This window comes from Panulirus ornatus, chromosome 44 (genome assembly GCF_036320965.1).
Source record: "Panulirus ornatus isolate Po-2019 chromosome 44, ASM3632096v1, whole genome shotgun sequence".
Lineage (NCBI taxonomy): Eukaryota > Metazoa > Arthropoda > Malacostraca > Decapoda > Palinuridae > Panulirus > Panulirus ornatus.
In genome coordinates, this window is record NC_092267.1 from 11,854,643 (window position 1) to 11,872,500 (window position 17,858).

Consider the following 17,858-nt stretch of genomic DNA (forward strand, 5'->3'; position numbering starts at 1 on the left):
ATCATGGTCACTTTACTGTTACTACCATACTTATCATCCTGCAATCATGGTCACTTTACTGTTACTACCATACTTATCATCCTGCAATCATGGTCACTTTACTGTTACTACCATACTTATCATCCTGCAATCACCACTGATGGTCACTTTACTGTTACTACCATACTTATCATCCTGCAATCACCACTGATGGTCACTTTACTGTTACTACCATACTTATCCTGCAATCACCACTGATGGTCACTTTACTGTTACTACCATACTTATCCTGCAATCACCACTGATAGTCACTTTACTGTTACTACCATACTTATCATCCTGCAATCACCACTGATGGTCACTTTACTGTTACTACCATACTTATCATCCTGCAATCATGGTCACTTTACTGTTACTACCATACTTATCATCCTGCAATCACCACTGATAGTCACTTTACTGTTACTACCATACTTATCATCCTGCAATCACCACTGTGTGATGGTACATATATCGGCAAGGGTTAGGAATGCTTCTTTACATAATGTAATGGTAAATATATTGGCAAAGAATAAGAATGTTTATTTCCTTGTAAAGAAAGCTGGGATCTCTGAAGCCAAGCCATGCACTGGCCTATAGTATCACAAACGTGTGCATGAACTAAGCTATACGTTAAAAGTTTCCTGACGTTCATGCTGGTGAACTAATCGTGTGAAGATGAATAATGAAACTGGCTGAAGATCAAGATAGCACCAACCTGCTGAACCTCCTGGCTGATAAGTCGCCCCGCCTCACTGGTGACGTCACATAGCTGTTCTGCCAATTGCGCTGCTCCAGGACCTGTGGATCGTAAGTTACTTTTTAGGAATTATTTGTTTTGACATCTTCTATATGTGTAAATGTATTCCTTAATGGTAGTTACTGTTGTGTTCTATTGTCCACAATTGACATAATCTATTCGAGAAATAAAACATATGTCTGAAATGATGAGAAAGTGTTATACCTCTACTGCATTAATGTTGATATTGCCATATAACCTTCAAAAGACGTCATAACCCTAAACACCATCATCTACTTCCAATCTGCGAATTATGAGACATTCTGGGTCCATGGGCAACTACCAGTTATCGGCTTATGAACATTGCTGGAACCCAGAAGCAAGCGCCAATCTCTTCCAGGAAGGTGGGTTGCCTCGCGTGTGCCTGAGAAGTCACATCGATTTACTGCGAATCTGTGGATGTCCTTGATGTACCTGCTGCTATTTTCTGTGGCATGATTTCCTTGAAGACTGGTCTACTTTAATGTTAGCAAGTGTCGGTATCGCAACCATGATATGACGCCACATGACCAATACTTTTATTCTGGAGAGCAATGTCTACGAAGGATTACTACGCAGGAAACCCTCTACAGTAGACTTCGTTAAGCAAATTATACCAATGTGATAATAACAACCTGGCGACCATAAGACTTAAGGCTATAATGTGTGTGTGTACATTATCAAGATAAGAGGATTACCTGGGAAACTGTCATGCCTGCCAGCACTTGATGCCACGATCACATGACTGAACCATGTCTTGTCAACAATGGCGACCCACAATTATAGCTTTTCGTTTGTTATTTCAAGCTGGGGTCGGCTCCAGGAGGACATATGACCAGAAGGTATCCATCCGCTTTGGTTGATTTGGTTGCAATAATAGTAAAATGGCCAGAAACATGACCTGGAGCTGTGATCCACTTCATGACCAGAAACATGACCTGGAGCTGTGATCCACTTCATGACCAGAAACATGACGACCTGGAGCTGTGATCCACTTACTGACCAGAAACATGAGGACCTGGAGCTGTGGTCCACTTAATGACCAGAAACATGAGGACCTGGAGCTGTGGTCCACTTCATGACCAGAAACATGACCTGGAGCAGTGATCCACTTACTGACCAGAAACATGAGGACCTGGAGCTGTGGTCCACTTACTGACCAGAAACATGAGGACCTGGAGCTGTGATCCACTTACTGACCAGAAAAATGAGGACCTGGAGCTGTGGTCCACAATGACCAGAAACATGAGGACCTGGAGCTGTGGTCCACAATGACCAGAAACATGAGGACCTGGAGCTGTGATCCACTTCATGACCAGAAACATGACCTGGAGCTGTGATCCACTTAATGACCAGAAACATGACGACCTGGAGCTGTGATCCACTTACTGACCAGAAACATGAGGACCTGGAGCTGTGGTCCACTTAATGACCAGAAACATGACGACCTGGAGCTGTGGTCCACTTCATGACCAGAAACATGACCTGGAGCAGTGATCCACTTAATGACCAGAAACATGAGGACCTGGAGCTGTGGTCCACTTACTGACCAGAAACATGAGGACCTGGAGCTGTGATCCACTTACTGACCAGAAAAATGAGGACCTGGAGCTGTGGTCCACAATGACCAGAAACATGAGGACCTGGAGCTGTGGTCCACTTAATGACCAGAAACATGAGGACCTGGAGCTGTGATCCACTTCATGACCAAAAACATGACCTGGAGCTGTGATCCACTTACTGACCAGAAACATGAGGACCTGGAGCTGTGGTCCACTTAATGACCACAAACATGAGGACCTGGAGCTGTGTGGTCCACTTAATGACCAGAAACATGAGGACCTGGAGCAGTGATCCACTTAATGACCAGAAACATGAGGACCCGGAGCTGTGGTCCACTTAATGACCAGAAACATGAGGACCTGGAGCTGTGGTCCACTTAATGACCAGAAAAAAGAGGACCTGGAGCTTTGGTCCACTTAATGACCAGAAACATGAGGACCTGGAGCTGTGGTCCACTTAATGACCAGAAACATGAGGACCTGGAGCTGTGGTCCACTTAATGACCAGAAACATGAGGACCTGGAGCTGTGGTCCACTTACTGACCAGAAACATGAGGACTCAGAGCTGTGGTCCACATAATGACCAGAAACATGAGGACCTGGAACTGTGGTCCACTTAATGACCAGAAACATGAGGACCCGGAGCTGTGGTCCACATAATGACCAGAAACATGAGGACCTGGAGCTGTGGTCCACTTAATGACCAGAAACATGACCAGCTGTGGTCCACTTAATGACCAGAAACATGAGGACTTGGAGCTGTGGTCCACATAATGACCAGAAACATGAGGACCTGGAGCTGTGGTCCACTTAATGACCAGAAACATGAGGACCTGGAGCTGTGGTCCACATAATGACCAGAAACATGAGGACCTGGAGCTGTGGTCCACTTAATGACCAGAAACATGAGTACCTGGAGCTGTGGTCCACTTAATGACCAGAAACATGAGGACCTGTAGCTGTGGTCCACTTAATGACCAGAAACATGAGAGACTGAAGGTGTTCACTTAATGACCAGAAACATGAGGACCTGGAGCTGTGGTCCACTTAATGACCAGAAACATGAGAGACTGGAGGTGTTCACTTAATGACCAGAAACATGAGGACCTGGAGCTGTGGTCCACTTAATGACCAGAAACATGAGGATCTGGAGCTGTGGTCCACTTAATGACCAGAAACATGAGGACCTGGAGCTGTGGTCCACTTAATGACCAGAAACATGAGGACCTGGAGTTGTGGTCCACATAATGACCAGAAACATGAGAGACTGGAGGTGTTCACTTAATGACCAGAAACATGAGGACCCGGAGCTGTGGTCCACATAATGACCAGAAACATGAGGACCTGGAGCTGTGGTCCACTTAATGACCAGAAACATGATCTGGAGCTGTGGTCCACTTAATGACCAGAAACATGAGGACCTGGAGCTGTGGTCCACTTAATGACCAGAAACATGAGAGACTGGAGGTATTCACATAATGACCAGAAACATGAGGACCTGGAGCTGTGGTCCACTTAATGACCAGAAACATGAGAGACTGGAGGTATTCACATAATGACCAGAAACATGAGGACCTATCAGTCAGGGGTCTACCAGTCAAGTGCTCACAATTTGGGAGCCTACCAGTCAGTCAGCGGTTTTCCAGTCAAGGATTGGTACGATCAATCCTGGGGTCTATGGCAACAAGTGATTACAATACATTTCTCGGATTAACATATGATTACCATGTAATATTATCGTGGCTCATGAAGATGGAGGTCATACCGGGGTAGATTTACTATGAAATACATGAAATATCACGAGGAGAATATTGTATTATTTTGTCCAAAAATACCAACGACCCACTTAACTTTAAACATGAAACAAGTTATATACATTATATACACAAACGATTGTAAAATAGAAAATATACAGAAGTGCATGATTTTTGTAAGTGGCGGAGTCTATGACGATCAGCAGTAAACAGATCAAAACAAAATCACAGAGAAGAACACAACATACCTACACGAGATCTTGATTGCTACTGAGGGTCGGTATGCCAACAGCCGGTGACCACCACAACTTCATTCCTTCCTACCCGACACCCTCAAAGCGAACCATCGTCGGTTTATAACTAATAACATATTTGCTTCAACCTTCATACTATCGTTCGAACTATACTTTCAGTATAACAATATAGATACAAGATACAATACACAATTGGTTATATCATGATGACAATAACATGAAAATAGTAGCATGATGGGAGTCTTATCTCGCGGAGTCGAAGCTTCGGATCCTCCCCCCCCCCCCCCCCCCAGGAACTGATACATGTCTCGACACCAACAATTACTGTATACAGGAAGTCTGGGGTGATCATTGGCTCCTAAGCTGTTGGGTCAGCTCGGTACATGGCCGTGTGACGTCGTTTTCGTCAGCTTTACCGGGAAAATGAACTTTATTCATGAGGAACATGAAAATGTATGGAGGATCTTACTCACCCATGTGACCCACACACACACAGTCGAAAACAAAAGTCGAAAACAAAATGACCAGAGTTTGTTTATTGTGTTTCTTCTTAGGTGTGTGGAAAGGTATTCAATCCGTCTAATATGGATATGGATAAAGTATCAAGTTAGAGCATTATTCAGACATGGACAATGTAAAAGTTTGAAAGTGTTGATGAGAGATAATTAATTGATTCATTAAAAAGTCTTTTATAACAATGTTTACTCATATCATACCAATGGTAAACAAGTAAGACGGAAACAATGACCGAAATTATAACATTAATTTCTGACACATTACTTTAACATTGAACTTAAAGTTTATATTCCTTTATTTCAGAAGCCATACTGTCCTTCTCAGTTCCTTAAGAATGTTACAAATTATGGCTTGGAGTTGGGCTATGAGAATTACTCTACACAAAGTAATTGGCCTTTATAAGAGGATATTAGCAAGGGACGTTAATCAATATGAACAAGTTTGTAATATTACAGGTTGTGGAGCCTCAGCACATCATAAGATGTGACTTCATTATTCTAATTAATAACTCGATCTACATCATTTTCATTTCCACTTCCAATAATGGAATTAAGTACTACTGCGACATACTTCGCCAAGTAACCACAAGTAATACCGAAAAACTTCGCCAAGTAACTAGTAATACCGAGAAACTTCGCCAAGTAATAGCTAGTAATGCCGAGAAATTTCGCCAAGTAATAACTAGTAATACCGAGAAACTTCACCAAGTATCAACTAGTAATACCGAGAAACTTCACCAAATAACATCTAGTAATACCGAGAAACTTCACCAAGTATCAACTAGTAATACCGAGAAACTTCACCAAGTATCAACTAGTAATACCGAGAAACTTCACCAAGTACCAACTAGTAATACCGAGAAACTTCACCAAGTATCAACTAGTAATACCGAGAAACTTCACCAAGTATCAACTAGTAATACCGAGAAACTTCACTAAGTAACAACTAGTAATACCGAGAAACTTCACCAAGTATCAACTCGTAACACCGAGAAAGTTCACCAAGTATCAATTAGTAATACCGAGAAACTTCACCATGTAACATCTAATAATACCGAGAAACTTCACCAAGTATCAACTAGTAATACCGAGAAACTTCACCAAGTATCAACCAGTAATAGTGAGAAACTTCACTAAGTATCAACTAGTAATACCGAGAAACTTCACCAAGTATCAACTAATAATACCGAGAAACTTCACCAAGTAACAACTAGTAATACCCAGAAACTTCACCAAGTAACATCTAGTAATACCGGAAAACTTCACCAAGTATCAACTAGTAATACCGAGAAACTTCACCAAGTAACAACTAGTAATACCGAGAAATTTCACCGTCTCAACTAGAAATCGATAAACTTCACCAAGTATCAACTAGTAATACCGAGAAACTTCACCAAGTATCAACCAGTAATACCGAGAAACTTCACCAAGTATCAACTAGTAATACCGAGAAACTTCACCAAGTATCAACTAGTAACACCGAGAAACTTCACCAAGTACTAACTAGTAATACCGAGAAAATTCACCAAGTATCAACTAGTAATACCGAGAAACTTCACTAAGTAAGTAACATCTAGTAATACCGAGAAACTTCACCAAGTATCAACTAGTAATACCGAGAAACTTCACCAAGTATCAACTAGTAATACCGAGAAACTTCACCAAGTATCAAATAGTAATACCGAGAGACTTTACCAAGTATCAACTAGTAATACTGAGAAACTTCACCAAGTAACAACTAGTAATACCGAGAAACTTCACAAAGTATCAATTAGTAATACCGAGAAACTTCACCAAATAACATCTAGTAATATCGAGAAATTTCAAGTAACAACTAGTAATAGGGAGAAACTTCACCAAGTAACATCTAGTCATACCGAGAAACTTCACCAAGTATCAACAAGTAATACCGAGAAACTTCACCAAGTATCAACTAGAAATACCGATAAACTTCACCAAGTATCAACTAGTAATACCGAGAAACTTCACCAAGTATCAACTAGTAATACCGAGAAACTTCACCAAGTATCAACTAGTAATACCGAGAAACTTCACCAAGTATCAACTAGTAATACCGAGAAACTTCACCAAGTATCAAATAGTAATACCGAGAAACTTCACCAAGTAACAACTAGTAATACCGAGAAACTTCACCAAGTATCAACTCGTAACACCGAGAAAGTTCACCAAGTATCAATTAGTAATACCGAGAAACTTCACCATGTAACATCTAATAATACCGAGAAACTTCACCAAGTATCAACTAGTAATACCGAGAAACTTCACCAAGTATCAACTAGTAATAGTGAGAAACTTCACCAAGTATCAACTAGTAATACCGAGAAACTTCACCAAGTATCAACTAATAATTCCGAGAAACTTCACCAAGTAACAACTAGTAATACCCGAAACTTCACGAGAAACTTCACCAAGGTATCTAACTAGTAATACCGAGAAACTTCACCAAGTATCAACTAGTAATACCGAGAAACTTCAAGTATCAACTAGTAATACCGAGAAACTTCACCAAGTATCAACTAGTAATACCGAGAAACTTCACCAAGTATCAACTAGTAATACCGAGAAACTTCACCAAGTATCAACTAGTAATACCGAGAAACTTCACCAAGTATCAACTAGTAATACCGAGAAACTTCACCAAGTATCAACTAGTAATACCGAGAAACTTCACCAAGTATCAACTAGTAATACCGAGAAACTTCACCAAGTATCAACTAGTAATACCGAGAAACTTCACCAAGTATCAACTAGTAATACCGAGAAACTTCACCAAGTATCAACTAGTAATACCGAGAAAACTTCACCAAGTATCAACTAGTAATACCGAGAAACTTCACCAAGTATCAACTAGTAATACCGAGAAACTTCACCAATTATCAACTAGCAATACCGAGAAACTTCACCAAGTATCAACTAGTAATACCGAGAAAATTCACTAAGTAACATCTAGTAATACCGAGAAACTTCACCAAGTATCAACTAGTAATACCGAGAAACTTCACCAAGTATCAACTAGTAATACCGAGAAACTTCACCAAGTATCAACTAGTAATACCGAGAAACTTCACCAAGTATCAACTAGTAATACCGAGAAACTTCACCAAGTATCAACTAGTAATACCGAGAAACTTCACCAAGTATCAACTAGTAATACCGAGAAACTTCACCAAGTATCAACTAGTAATACCGAGAAACTTCACCAAGTATCAACTAGTAATACCGAGAAACTTCACCAAGTATCAACTAGTAATACCGAGAAACTTCACCAAGTATCAACTAGTAATACCGAGAAACTTCACCAAGTATCAACTAGTAATACCGAGAAACTTCACCAAGTATCAACTAGTAATACCGAGAAACTTCACCAAGTATCAACTAGTAATACCGAGAAACTTCACCAAGTATCAACTAGTAATACCGAGAAACTTCACCAAGTATCAACTAGTAATACCGAGAAACTTCACCAAGTATCAACTAGTAATACCGAGAAACTTCACCAAGTATCAACTAGTAATACCGAGAAACTTCACCAAGTATCAACTAGTAATACCGAGAAACTTCACCAAGTATCAACTAGTAATACCGAGAAACTTCACCAAGTATCAACTAGTAATACCGAGAAACTTCACCAAGTATCAACTAGTAATACCGAGAAATAGAGTTGTCAAGCACCTCGACCGCTTGTCTTCCTGTGTGGGAGGATGATCTGGAGACTTTAAATCACAGTTATAAATCAGTCATAAATCACCGTAATAAATCACCGTAATAAATCACCATTATTAATCACCGTAATAAATCACCATTATTAATCACCATAATAAGTCACCACCGTTGTAAATCAGTCATAAATCACCGTTATAAATAACCATTATCAATCACTAATAAATCACCACCGTTATAAATCACCATTATAAATCACCGTTATAAATCACCATTATAAATCACCGTTATAAATCACCGTTATAAATCACCATTATAAATCACCATTATAAATCACCGTTATAAATCACCATTATCAATCACTAATAAATCACCACCGTTATAAATCACCATTATAAATCACCGTTATAAATAACCATTATCAATCACTAATAAATCACCACCGTTATAAATCACCATTATAAATCACCGTTATAAATCACCGTTATAAATCACCGTTATAAATCACCATTATAAATCACCACCGTTATAAATCACCATTATAAATCACCGTTATAAATCACCGTTATAAATCACCGTTATAAATCACCATTATAAATCACCACCGTTATAAATCACCATTATAAATCACCATTATAAATCACCGTTATAAATCACCATTATAAATCACCATTATAAATCACCGTTATAAATCACCATTATAAATCACCGTTATAAATCACCATTATAAATCACCACCGTTATAAATCACCATTATAAATCACCATTATAAATCACCGTTATAAATCACCATTATAAATCACCATTATAAATCACCGTTATAAATCAACGTTATAAATCACCAAGAACGACAGACAAGGTTGTTACCTTTATTAGGTTAGGTTGATATGGCTCAGATTAGGTTGACGTTGCCTACGTTTGGTTGACATGGCCTAAGCTAGGCAGACGTTGGGTTAGGTTGGGTTCCATGTTATATATACGTTATTTCACTCTCTTACCTCAACATTTCCATCCATTGTAAAGCCTTACCCACCTTGTGAGAGCTTAGGAAAAAAAATGTATATATCTTATTATTGATTTCACGTTTGTCCTTATCTTAATAGCCCTCCTGGCTACTGGGATGGGTTATGATCATCATTGACCCACAGCAATGGTATAACTCGTCTTGAAATCTTCTATGATAAACTGGCCAAGATAAACTACAATCTTAACAAGATTTACCAAAATATGATAAACAGGTGTAGTGCAAATGTGGCTACACATAGGTATAGTGCATCTGTGGCTCTACAGATGTAGTGCATCTGTGGCTACATAGATGTCGTGCATCTGTGGCTACACGGGTGAAGTGCATTTGTGGCAACACGGGTGTAGTGCACTTGTGGCTACACAGATGTAATGCATCTGTAGCTACACGGGTGTAGTGCATCTGTGGCTACACAGATGTAGTGCATCTGTGGCTACACAGATGTAGTGCATCTGTGGCTACACAGATGTAGTGCATCTCTGGCTACACAGATGTAGTGCATCTGTGGCTACACAGATGTAGTGCATCTGTGGCTACACAGATGTAGTGCATCTCTGGCTACACGGGTGTAGTGCATCTGTGGCTACACAGATGTAGTGCATCTGTGGCTACACAGATGTAGTGCATCTGTGGCTACACGGGTGTAGTGCATCTGTGGCTACACAGATGTAGTGCATCTCTGGCTACACGGGTGTAGTGCATCTGTGGCTACAGAGATGTAGTGCATCTCTGGCTACACGGGTGTAGTGCATCTGTGGCTACACAGATGTAGTGCATCTGTGGCTACACAGATGTAGTGCATCTGTGGCCACACGGGTGTAGTGCATCTGTGGTTACACAGATGTAGTGCATCTCTGGCTACACGGGTGTAGTGCATCTGTGGCTACACAGATGTAGTGCATCTGTGGCTACACAGATGTGGTGCATCTGTGGCTACACGGGTGTAGTGCATCTGTAGCTACACGGGTGTAGTGCATCTGTGGCTACACGGGTGTAGTGCATGTGTGGCTACACAGATGTAGTGCATCTATGGTTATACAGGTGTAGTGCATCTGTGGCCCCTCATACAGAGTACTCACCAAGGAAATCAAGGGAGAGGGAGGAGGAGGTGTCGCTCTCCGTTGGTGAGGATGAATCTGGTTGTTGAGAGTCCAGGTCATCATCAATCATGGGAATCTTCAACTTATGGTAACGAGACCGCCGCCTCTGATCCTCTTGCTCGTTAGTTTCGGGAATGATCGTACGGTTGCTCTCCTCTGGTGTCTCCTCGTGCGGACCGCCGCTTTTCGTTTCCTTTTGTGGTTTTTGGACTTCGTTAGAAGTGGACTGGTACTTTTCTGGTTCCTTGCTCTGGAGGTCCTCGGGCGCACTGGTCAGGTTGTGGCTCCAGCACGCTGCCACGAGATTCTGCTTTTCCTCCAGTTTGTTCCAGTCCTCTGATTTGCCTGGAAGCTCCAGGACGCCGTTGCACTTTGGTCTGCTATAATCTTTTCTGCCACATTTATTGTCATACACACCGTTTCCTAGATTCACCAGATCTTTAATCACCTTCTCGGCGTCTCCGTCATGATCAAGACAGTAATGATTGGGATAAGCTGAGAAGGGGCACATGCTCTTCCCTTCGCATCTTGGGTCATGTGCTGACGTCGGGAACACGTCCCCTGTAGGATGCCGAAGGTTGGTTAGATCCACGAGATCAGGACTGAGGATGTTGTACAGAGGTCCTTCGTTGGGCCTCGCAGTATCAGCGCAGATGTTTGAGCGACCCAGGACATATTGGTCGGCCTCCAGTTGGGGACTCGTTATATGTGACATGGGAGACAAAGGTGTGTTTGGAGGTGGGATGATATCTGGACTCAGAGGATTTGAACTAGGGGCCCTGAAGCTTGGGTGGGTCTTGTGACGCACGGGACTGCCTGGTACAGATAAAGGGGACAACGGCGTGTTCGGAGGTGGAGACAGATTGGAGGGGCTTGACGGGTAAGCCTCGCTGCTGACGGAGGTGACGGTACAGCAGTCGTCAGTCGGCGGTCGGGTAGGCGATACGAGGCTGGTCAGAGTGGTGGCCAGAGTGGGCATAGAGTAGCTGGTAGGGACGGTGGGCTTCATCGGTGTGGGCAGGTCAGGGGGCATGGCAGCCTCGTCAGCAGAAACAAACAGTGGGTTCATAGCGCTGTATGTACTGTCAGAGGCGAAGTTCCGAAACATCTTGAACACTGCTTCGTCGTCGCTGTTGAGTTTGGTCGCTCTTGAAGGTTTGGGGTTGGTTGAGGATTCCCCAGATGTCTTTCTCGAACCAAGGACGACCAATTTCTCGGTACCTGGTGATGGCTGGGGACACCTTGTTGGCCTGACTTTACTCATATCAGATTAATTTCTTCCACTTGACTCAAGATACAACTCAGTACAGTTTCTTTCATGAGAGATTCAGGGATATATCCGGGATACATCCATGTTACTTATATATCCGAGATACATCCATGTTACTCATAAAATCCCAGTAAGGAAGTAGATAACTGACAAGAAAAAATTCAAACTTTTTACGCCCTGAAACATAAGAACCTAGGTTTATATATATATACATACATATATATATATATATATATATATATATACTTATTTGCCGTTTCCCCTGTTAACGAAATAGCGCCAGCAACAAAGAAAAGACTTCATCCATTCTCTTGCTGCTATGTGTAATCCATCGAAACCGCAGCTCTGTATTTAAAACCCAAGCCTCACAGACCTTTTCGTGGTTTCACCCAGTTGCTTCATATGCCCTGTTTCGGTCCACTAACAACACATCGGCTGCTGCACACCACATTGCTCTACTCAACTTTATCCTGTGCACGGCATACACCTTCCCGCATGTTCAACCTAATTCATTACATCTTTCCCTCTTCATATTCGTCTCTTCCTTCTTGTCTCCTTCACTTCTAAAACTTATATCCTCTTTGCCAAACCTTTCCTTGCTCATTCTCTTCAAACCATTTCAGCACACACACACACACACGTCCCTCATAGCTCCCAGGAATTTCACCCATCCCAGCATATGACGCACTTCAGCTTCAGTGGTTCCATTCGCTGCCATGTCCGCTTCCAGGTATAAAATATTTCATGAAATATCTTATCTGTGCAAGCATACACCCCCGACTAACCTGTCTGCCTCCACTGCTAAACGTAATAACTTTGCTTTTCTTCATGTTAACCCTCAACTTTCTCCCTTCATGCCCTCTCCCAAACAAAGGTACCAGCTTCTGCATTTTCTCAGTCGATTCTGTCACCAATGTTGTGTCATCAAGAAAAAATTCTCTCTCTCTCTCTCTCTCTCTCTCTCTCTCTCTCTCTCTCTCTCTCTCTCTCTCTCTCTCTCTCTCTCCCTACGGTAATATACTGCATACTTGATCCTATTTCCAAGACCCTTGCATTCATCTCCGTTACCACCCCATCCATAAACAGATCAGACAGCCATGGTGATATGACATCCCTGCTGCAGACCCAGCTTCACCTGGAACCACTCACCCTACCATCTACCTACTTACACAGTCACGTTGTGTCATCCGACTGACTTGCCTGGAGTCTCCTCTCTGACTTACCTTGTGTCTCCCCCGCGAATAAAAGTTTTCACTGCTTCTAATTGCTCTCCTCCCACACTGTATATCCGCAACACCTTCCACAAAGCATCTTTATCAACCACATCATACTATTTCCTCGGATCCATGAATGCAATATGTAAAAGTTTCTGTACTTTTAAGTATTTCTCACACACATTCTTAAGAGAAAACACCTGATCCACACATTACCACTCCTGAAACCACATAAAGGACTTCAGACGGGAGACACAAGGTACGTCAGATGGGAACACAAGGTACGTCAGAAGGGAGAGACAAGGTACGTCAGAAGGGAGACACAAGGTACGTCAGAAGGGAGACACAAGGTACGTCAGACGGGAGACACAAGGTACGTCAGACGGGAGACACAAGGTACGTCAGATGGGAACACAAGGTACGTCAGATGGGAGACACAAGGTACGTCAGACGGGAGACACAAGGTACATCAGACGGGAGACACAAGGTACGTCAGAAAGGAGACACAAGGTACGTCAGATGGGAGACACAAGGTACGTCAGATGGGAACACAAGGTACGTCAGAAAGGAGACACAAGGTACGTCAGACGGGAGACACAAGGTACGTCAGATGGGAGACACAAGGTACGTCAGAAGGGAGACACAAGGTACGTCAGATGGGAGACACAAGGTACGTTAGATGGGAGACACAAGGTACGTCAGAAGGGAGACACAAGGTACGTCAGACGGGAGACACAAGGTACGTCAGATGGGAGACACAAGGTACGTCAGACGGGAGACACAAGGTACGTCAGACGGGAGACACAAGGTACGTCAGAAAGGAGACAGAAGGTACGTCAGACGGGAGACACAAGATAGGTGAAAGGGGAGACACTATGTACGTCAGAGGGGAGACACCATGTACGTCAGAGGGGAGACACCATGTACGTCAGAGGGGGAGAGTGTAGGTCTCCTGGGTGGGTGATCAATAGTCACTAACCAAGCCCGACTTACTCAGAACATTGATCTGTGTGGTGGCGGTGGACGACCTGTCCTGCGGCGACCCACCTCTGGCCTGGTGCACCTGCAGGAGATGCCTCACATGGGCCGCATGCCTCACATGTCGTATGTACGGTAATGACAATACCTTATAACAGTAGTGATGACCACTCTATGGTGTGTTGACCACTGTTATTTACTGGGATACGACAGGTATCATAATTGTGGATGATGACTTGTTATATATTGTATGATGATATATGATGTATATTGTAATGTTTTATATTTCATATATTGTTATATCTAACGATAAGACGGTGTCGTTTGTGCTGCGATGATGTCTGCAGTATTGAAGAAGATGACGATGATGGTTTGACCTGTGGTGATGCCTGCTTACAGATGATGACCTTTATATAATGATATGTGGAACAGATGTTATTGTGGATGTTATGACAAGAGGATTCATAGTAGACTACGAAGTAGTAATGATCACTCTGACGGAACACTTGTGATGTTGATAAAGAATGTGACGTAATGTGTTGTGATGTGACGTCACAATGTAACACGGATAATGACCACAAGTTGTACGTTCGTTTACTCTCACATGAAGAAATGGTTTCCATATTCCATCATAATGTTCTCATACTTAGCTCTACAGTATGAGACATAATGTTCTCATACTTAGCACTACAGTATGAGACATAATATGCTAGTCATGCATCCATCTCAGGTTGTTAAGACATAAATGGTAACGAGAAATGGTCTCAACTGTTAAAGTATCATTTGGTTTTTTCTTTATGGAAACCGTTTTGCTTTCACTGTTTATAATGTGATGAAATATTTCAGGTTCCTGAAGCTTGTCGCCCGTGACCCCAGTGGGTCTGCTTGTCCCTCTTGCATCACATTTACAACCACGTTCAGGTCTTGATGTTTTACTTGTCGAGTTTGATACATATTTTACAGTATTATGAAGTTGACATTAATGTTTTCACTTGTGAGCCCTCGGGCGACGGCACGACTATGGCCAACATGCTAACACAGTGTACGTAACACAAAATTATCATAGCTGTAACGTATCTGTTTCATCTCAGCCATCACAGTTCTCATAAAATCTACAGCCAATCAATCGGCCGCCACACTGTACACTCTCAGTCCTACATGTACCTCACACTATCACATCCTTTGATCCTGACGGGGACGTCCTTCAAGAGGTAGGAGGCTATTGAATCGAAAGACCAGGTCATGAGGCACAGTAGGCAAGCGTGAGGAGCCCCTGTCTCTGATGCAGACAGGTGGGCGACTGAGCGCTTCCCAGCAGGGCCGTCATGCAAAGTTTGCTCCGCGTCGCTGTAGGTGTGCTGGACCCAGGCACAGATCCATACTCGCCAGCTGACTACACCTCACCGCCAGCCTTGTTTATGTTGCGCTGCGCTTGTGTAATTACTGTACATGTCTGTAGTGTACGAAGAGGGAGTCTTACACTCGTGAGGCCTCATCTCTTGTATGTCTGTGCGCTGGCTTGTGCGTCTGTTTGTGTGAACAATGTGTTCTTGTGCGCGTGCGGATGTTTGTAATTGTGTCATTTCTATCAACACTGCAATTTTCTAAGGATTCTCGGATTTTATTGTTTGCTCATTTAATTTCTTCCTTATGTCCCTTACTTGTTGATATATGTCTATTACTTGTTGATATATGCCCATTACTTGTTGATATATGTCCATTACTTGTTGATATAACTTGTTTCACATATTTGTTCACTGTTTGTTGCACATATCAGTTTGGTGCAATCCTTCATAGCGGTCACACGTGCTTGGCGCGCTTTGCTGCACGATTCATTGCATTAGCTAGAGGTATGCCACATTGCAATACTGAAAAGTGCTATTGATTGCGAGGAAGAAAAGAAAAAGCCTTCCTACACGTGTGTTTGGTGAAGCTCTTTACAGATGTTGGGTAACGTGAAACTCTCTTCTCAATTATTTTTCCTCGTCTTTTGAGACAGAACTATAGTCGTTTTTACAAAGTTTTACTTCTTTTTGGTCAACTGTTTTTTTCCTACTTCATTCTTATAAAGTGCGACATACTTTGCCAAAAGGAAGGAAATATACACGTGGATCAGGTCACTTGAGCAGAGGAAACCCGAAATGCTGAAGCGTAATAAACTTTGTCGGAGTTCATAAGGTCGAAAGTTCAGTGAGCAATCTTTAGTTCATTAACTTAGCCTTATTTTCAATAATATATAATTTGTTTACAATATTAGCATGTCAACGGTATTGTGCGTAAAGTGGGAACTTTGGCGTTCAGTTGAACATTAATCTTGTTATGCCTTTGATTGGCAGGTTATGTAGGGACGAACCGTGGAGGAAAAACACAGGGTAGACGTCCTACAGAATATCGTACAGTCCAGCTTTGGGCGTCGAGGCAAAGGTGAGTCCAGGACTCTGGTCTAGCAGAGGTGGTCACTATCATCACTGCTACCATCACTTTCACTATCATCATTAACATTACTCCTAACACTGATCCTAAACCAAAGAACTCCTCCTTAACAACCTTCATTTTGACGAAAGTGATCTATGTCTGCCATACTGATGTTCCTCCTGTTCACTATACAACAACATCTACTACAAAAGGTGAAGAAGGAGCCAAGCCAGATCATGATAAGTCCACCTTGCACAGCTTGCTAACAAAATGGTCCTTCCAATCATCATGACCTGAACCTCAGCTGACAGTTCGGGAAGAGGCTACGGAACCACCCACGCCACCATCTCCTTCTCCTACCCAAGGTCACTCTTCCCCGAGTTGTGATTTTTCATCACACTCTCATCAGTCCCATGCAAGCTCCTACAGACCGCTGAAAGGATTCCCTATCTAGCCCACATGAATATCATGTATAAGTATGTATTTGTTTAAAAACAGTTTGTATGATACTTTCAACCTCTAATATAGCCCCGACATCTTTATTCTGTCAATTTTCTCATTGTTTTCGGTCGTAATCTACCCTTTTTGTGTAGAAATTCGTTGGCTAACATTCCTTTATCATACCATCATCACTGAGCTCATGTGTCCGTTCCCTCCGCTTCTTACATCCCCCACCCAACCCCGCTACCTAGCTGACCTCCAAGCCACCTTCAGTCACCGGCCACCAGCCGTTGCTGACGGACCAGAGATAATCTTTCCTGCTCGTGTGTGTAGCAGTTCTTGTGGAGAGGATGGTGCCTGTTGGTGGTGTGGTCGTTTGGTTCTCCCTCATCATCGTCAGGTAAGAGCTGGTCTGAAGTAATGGTGGTATCAAGTACCACAATACCGTGTGTTCAAGATGGGAACAACACCATACATATAACGTTCATCATGGAATCTCTCATCTTACTATCTCGGGTTACATAATTATTCGTCTTATATCACTACATATAAGTTATCATGAAGTTATTTCCCTTCTTAACTATATCAAACTAACAGATGTGTCACTGATGTTCACTAGAGTTTGGCAGAATTAGTGGCTATAATCCTTATATGGGAAACACGTTAGTTCCTCGCCTCTTAGTGACGCTCACTTCAACATCAGTACCTGAGAATACCCGCTATTGTAGGAGGAAAGCTGTGGTCAGTGTACGTTGAGGCAGTTCATGATACATCTCAAACATCCATCTGTTCAGCTAATTAGTCGTTGGCAATATGCATTCATACAACAGTTTTTAAAGCCATATTTTTGTTT

At 42.3% G+C, this 17,858-nt stretch overlaps 1 protein-coding gene across 6 annotated transcripts in view; it reads right to left on the reverse strand.

Moving 5' to 3' along the window:
• LOC139762744 (uncharacterized) overlaps positions 1 to 12,122 on the reverse strand; it is a 123,091-nt gene extending 110,969 nt beyond the window's left edge. For 4 of the 6 annotated variants that reach the window (XR_011715822.1, XR_011715823.1, XR_011715821.1 and 1 more), the window contains exons 1-2: positions 10,667 to 12,119; positions 737 to 819 (exon numbers count right to left, since the gene is read on the reverse strand). Coding sequence is in view for 1 of the 6 variants with exons in the window: in XM_071687837.1 (XP_071543938.1) it covers positions 737 to 819; positions 10,667 to 11,951 (1,368 nt within the window). In the remaining 5 variants the exon portion in view is untranslated. Of the gene's footprint in view, positions 1 to 736; positions 820 to 10,666 lie in introns of all 6 variants that reach the window. The other 2 variants (XR_011715824.1, XM_071687837.1) reach the window with 2 other exon arrangements.
• Between the last annotated feature and the right edge of the window lie 5,736 nt (positions 12,123 to 17,858).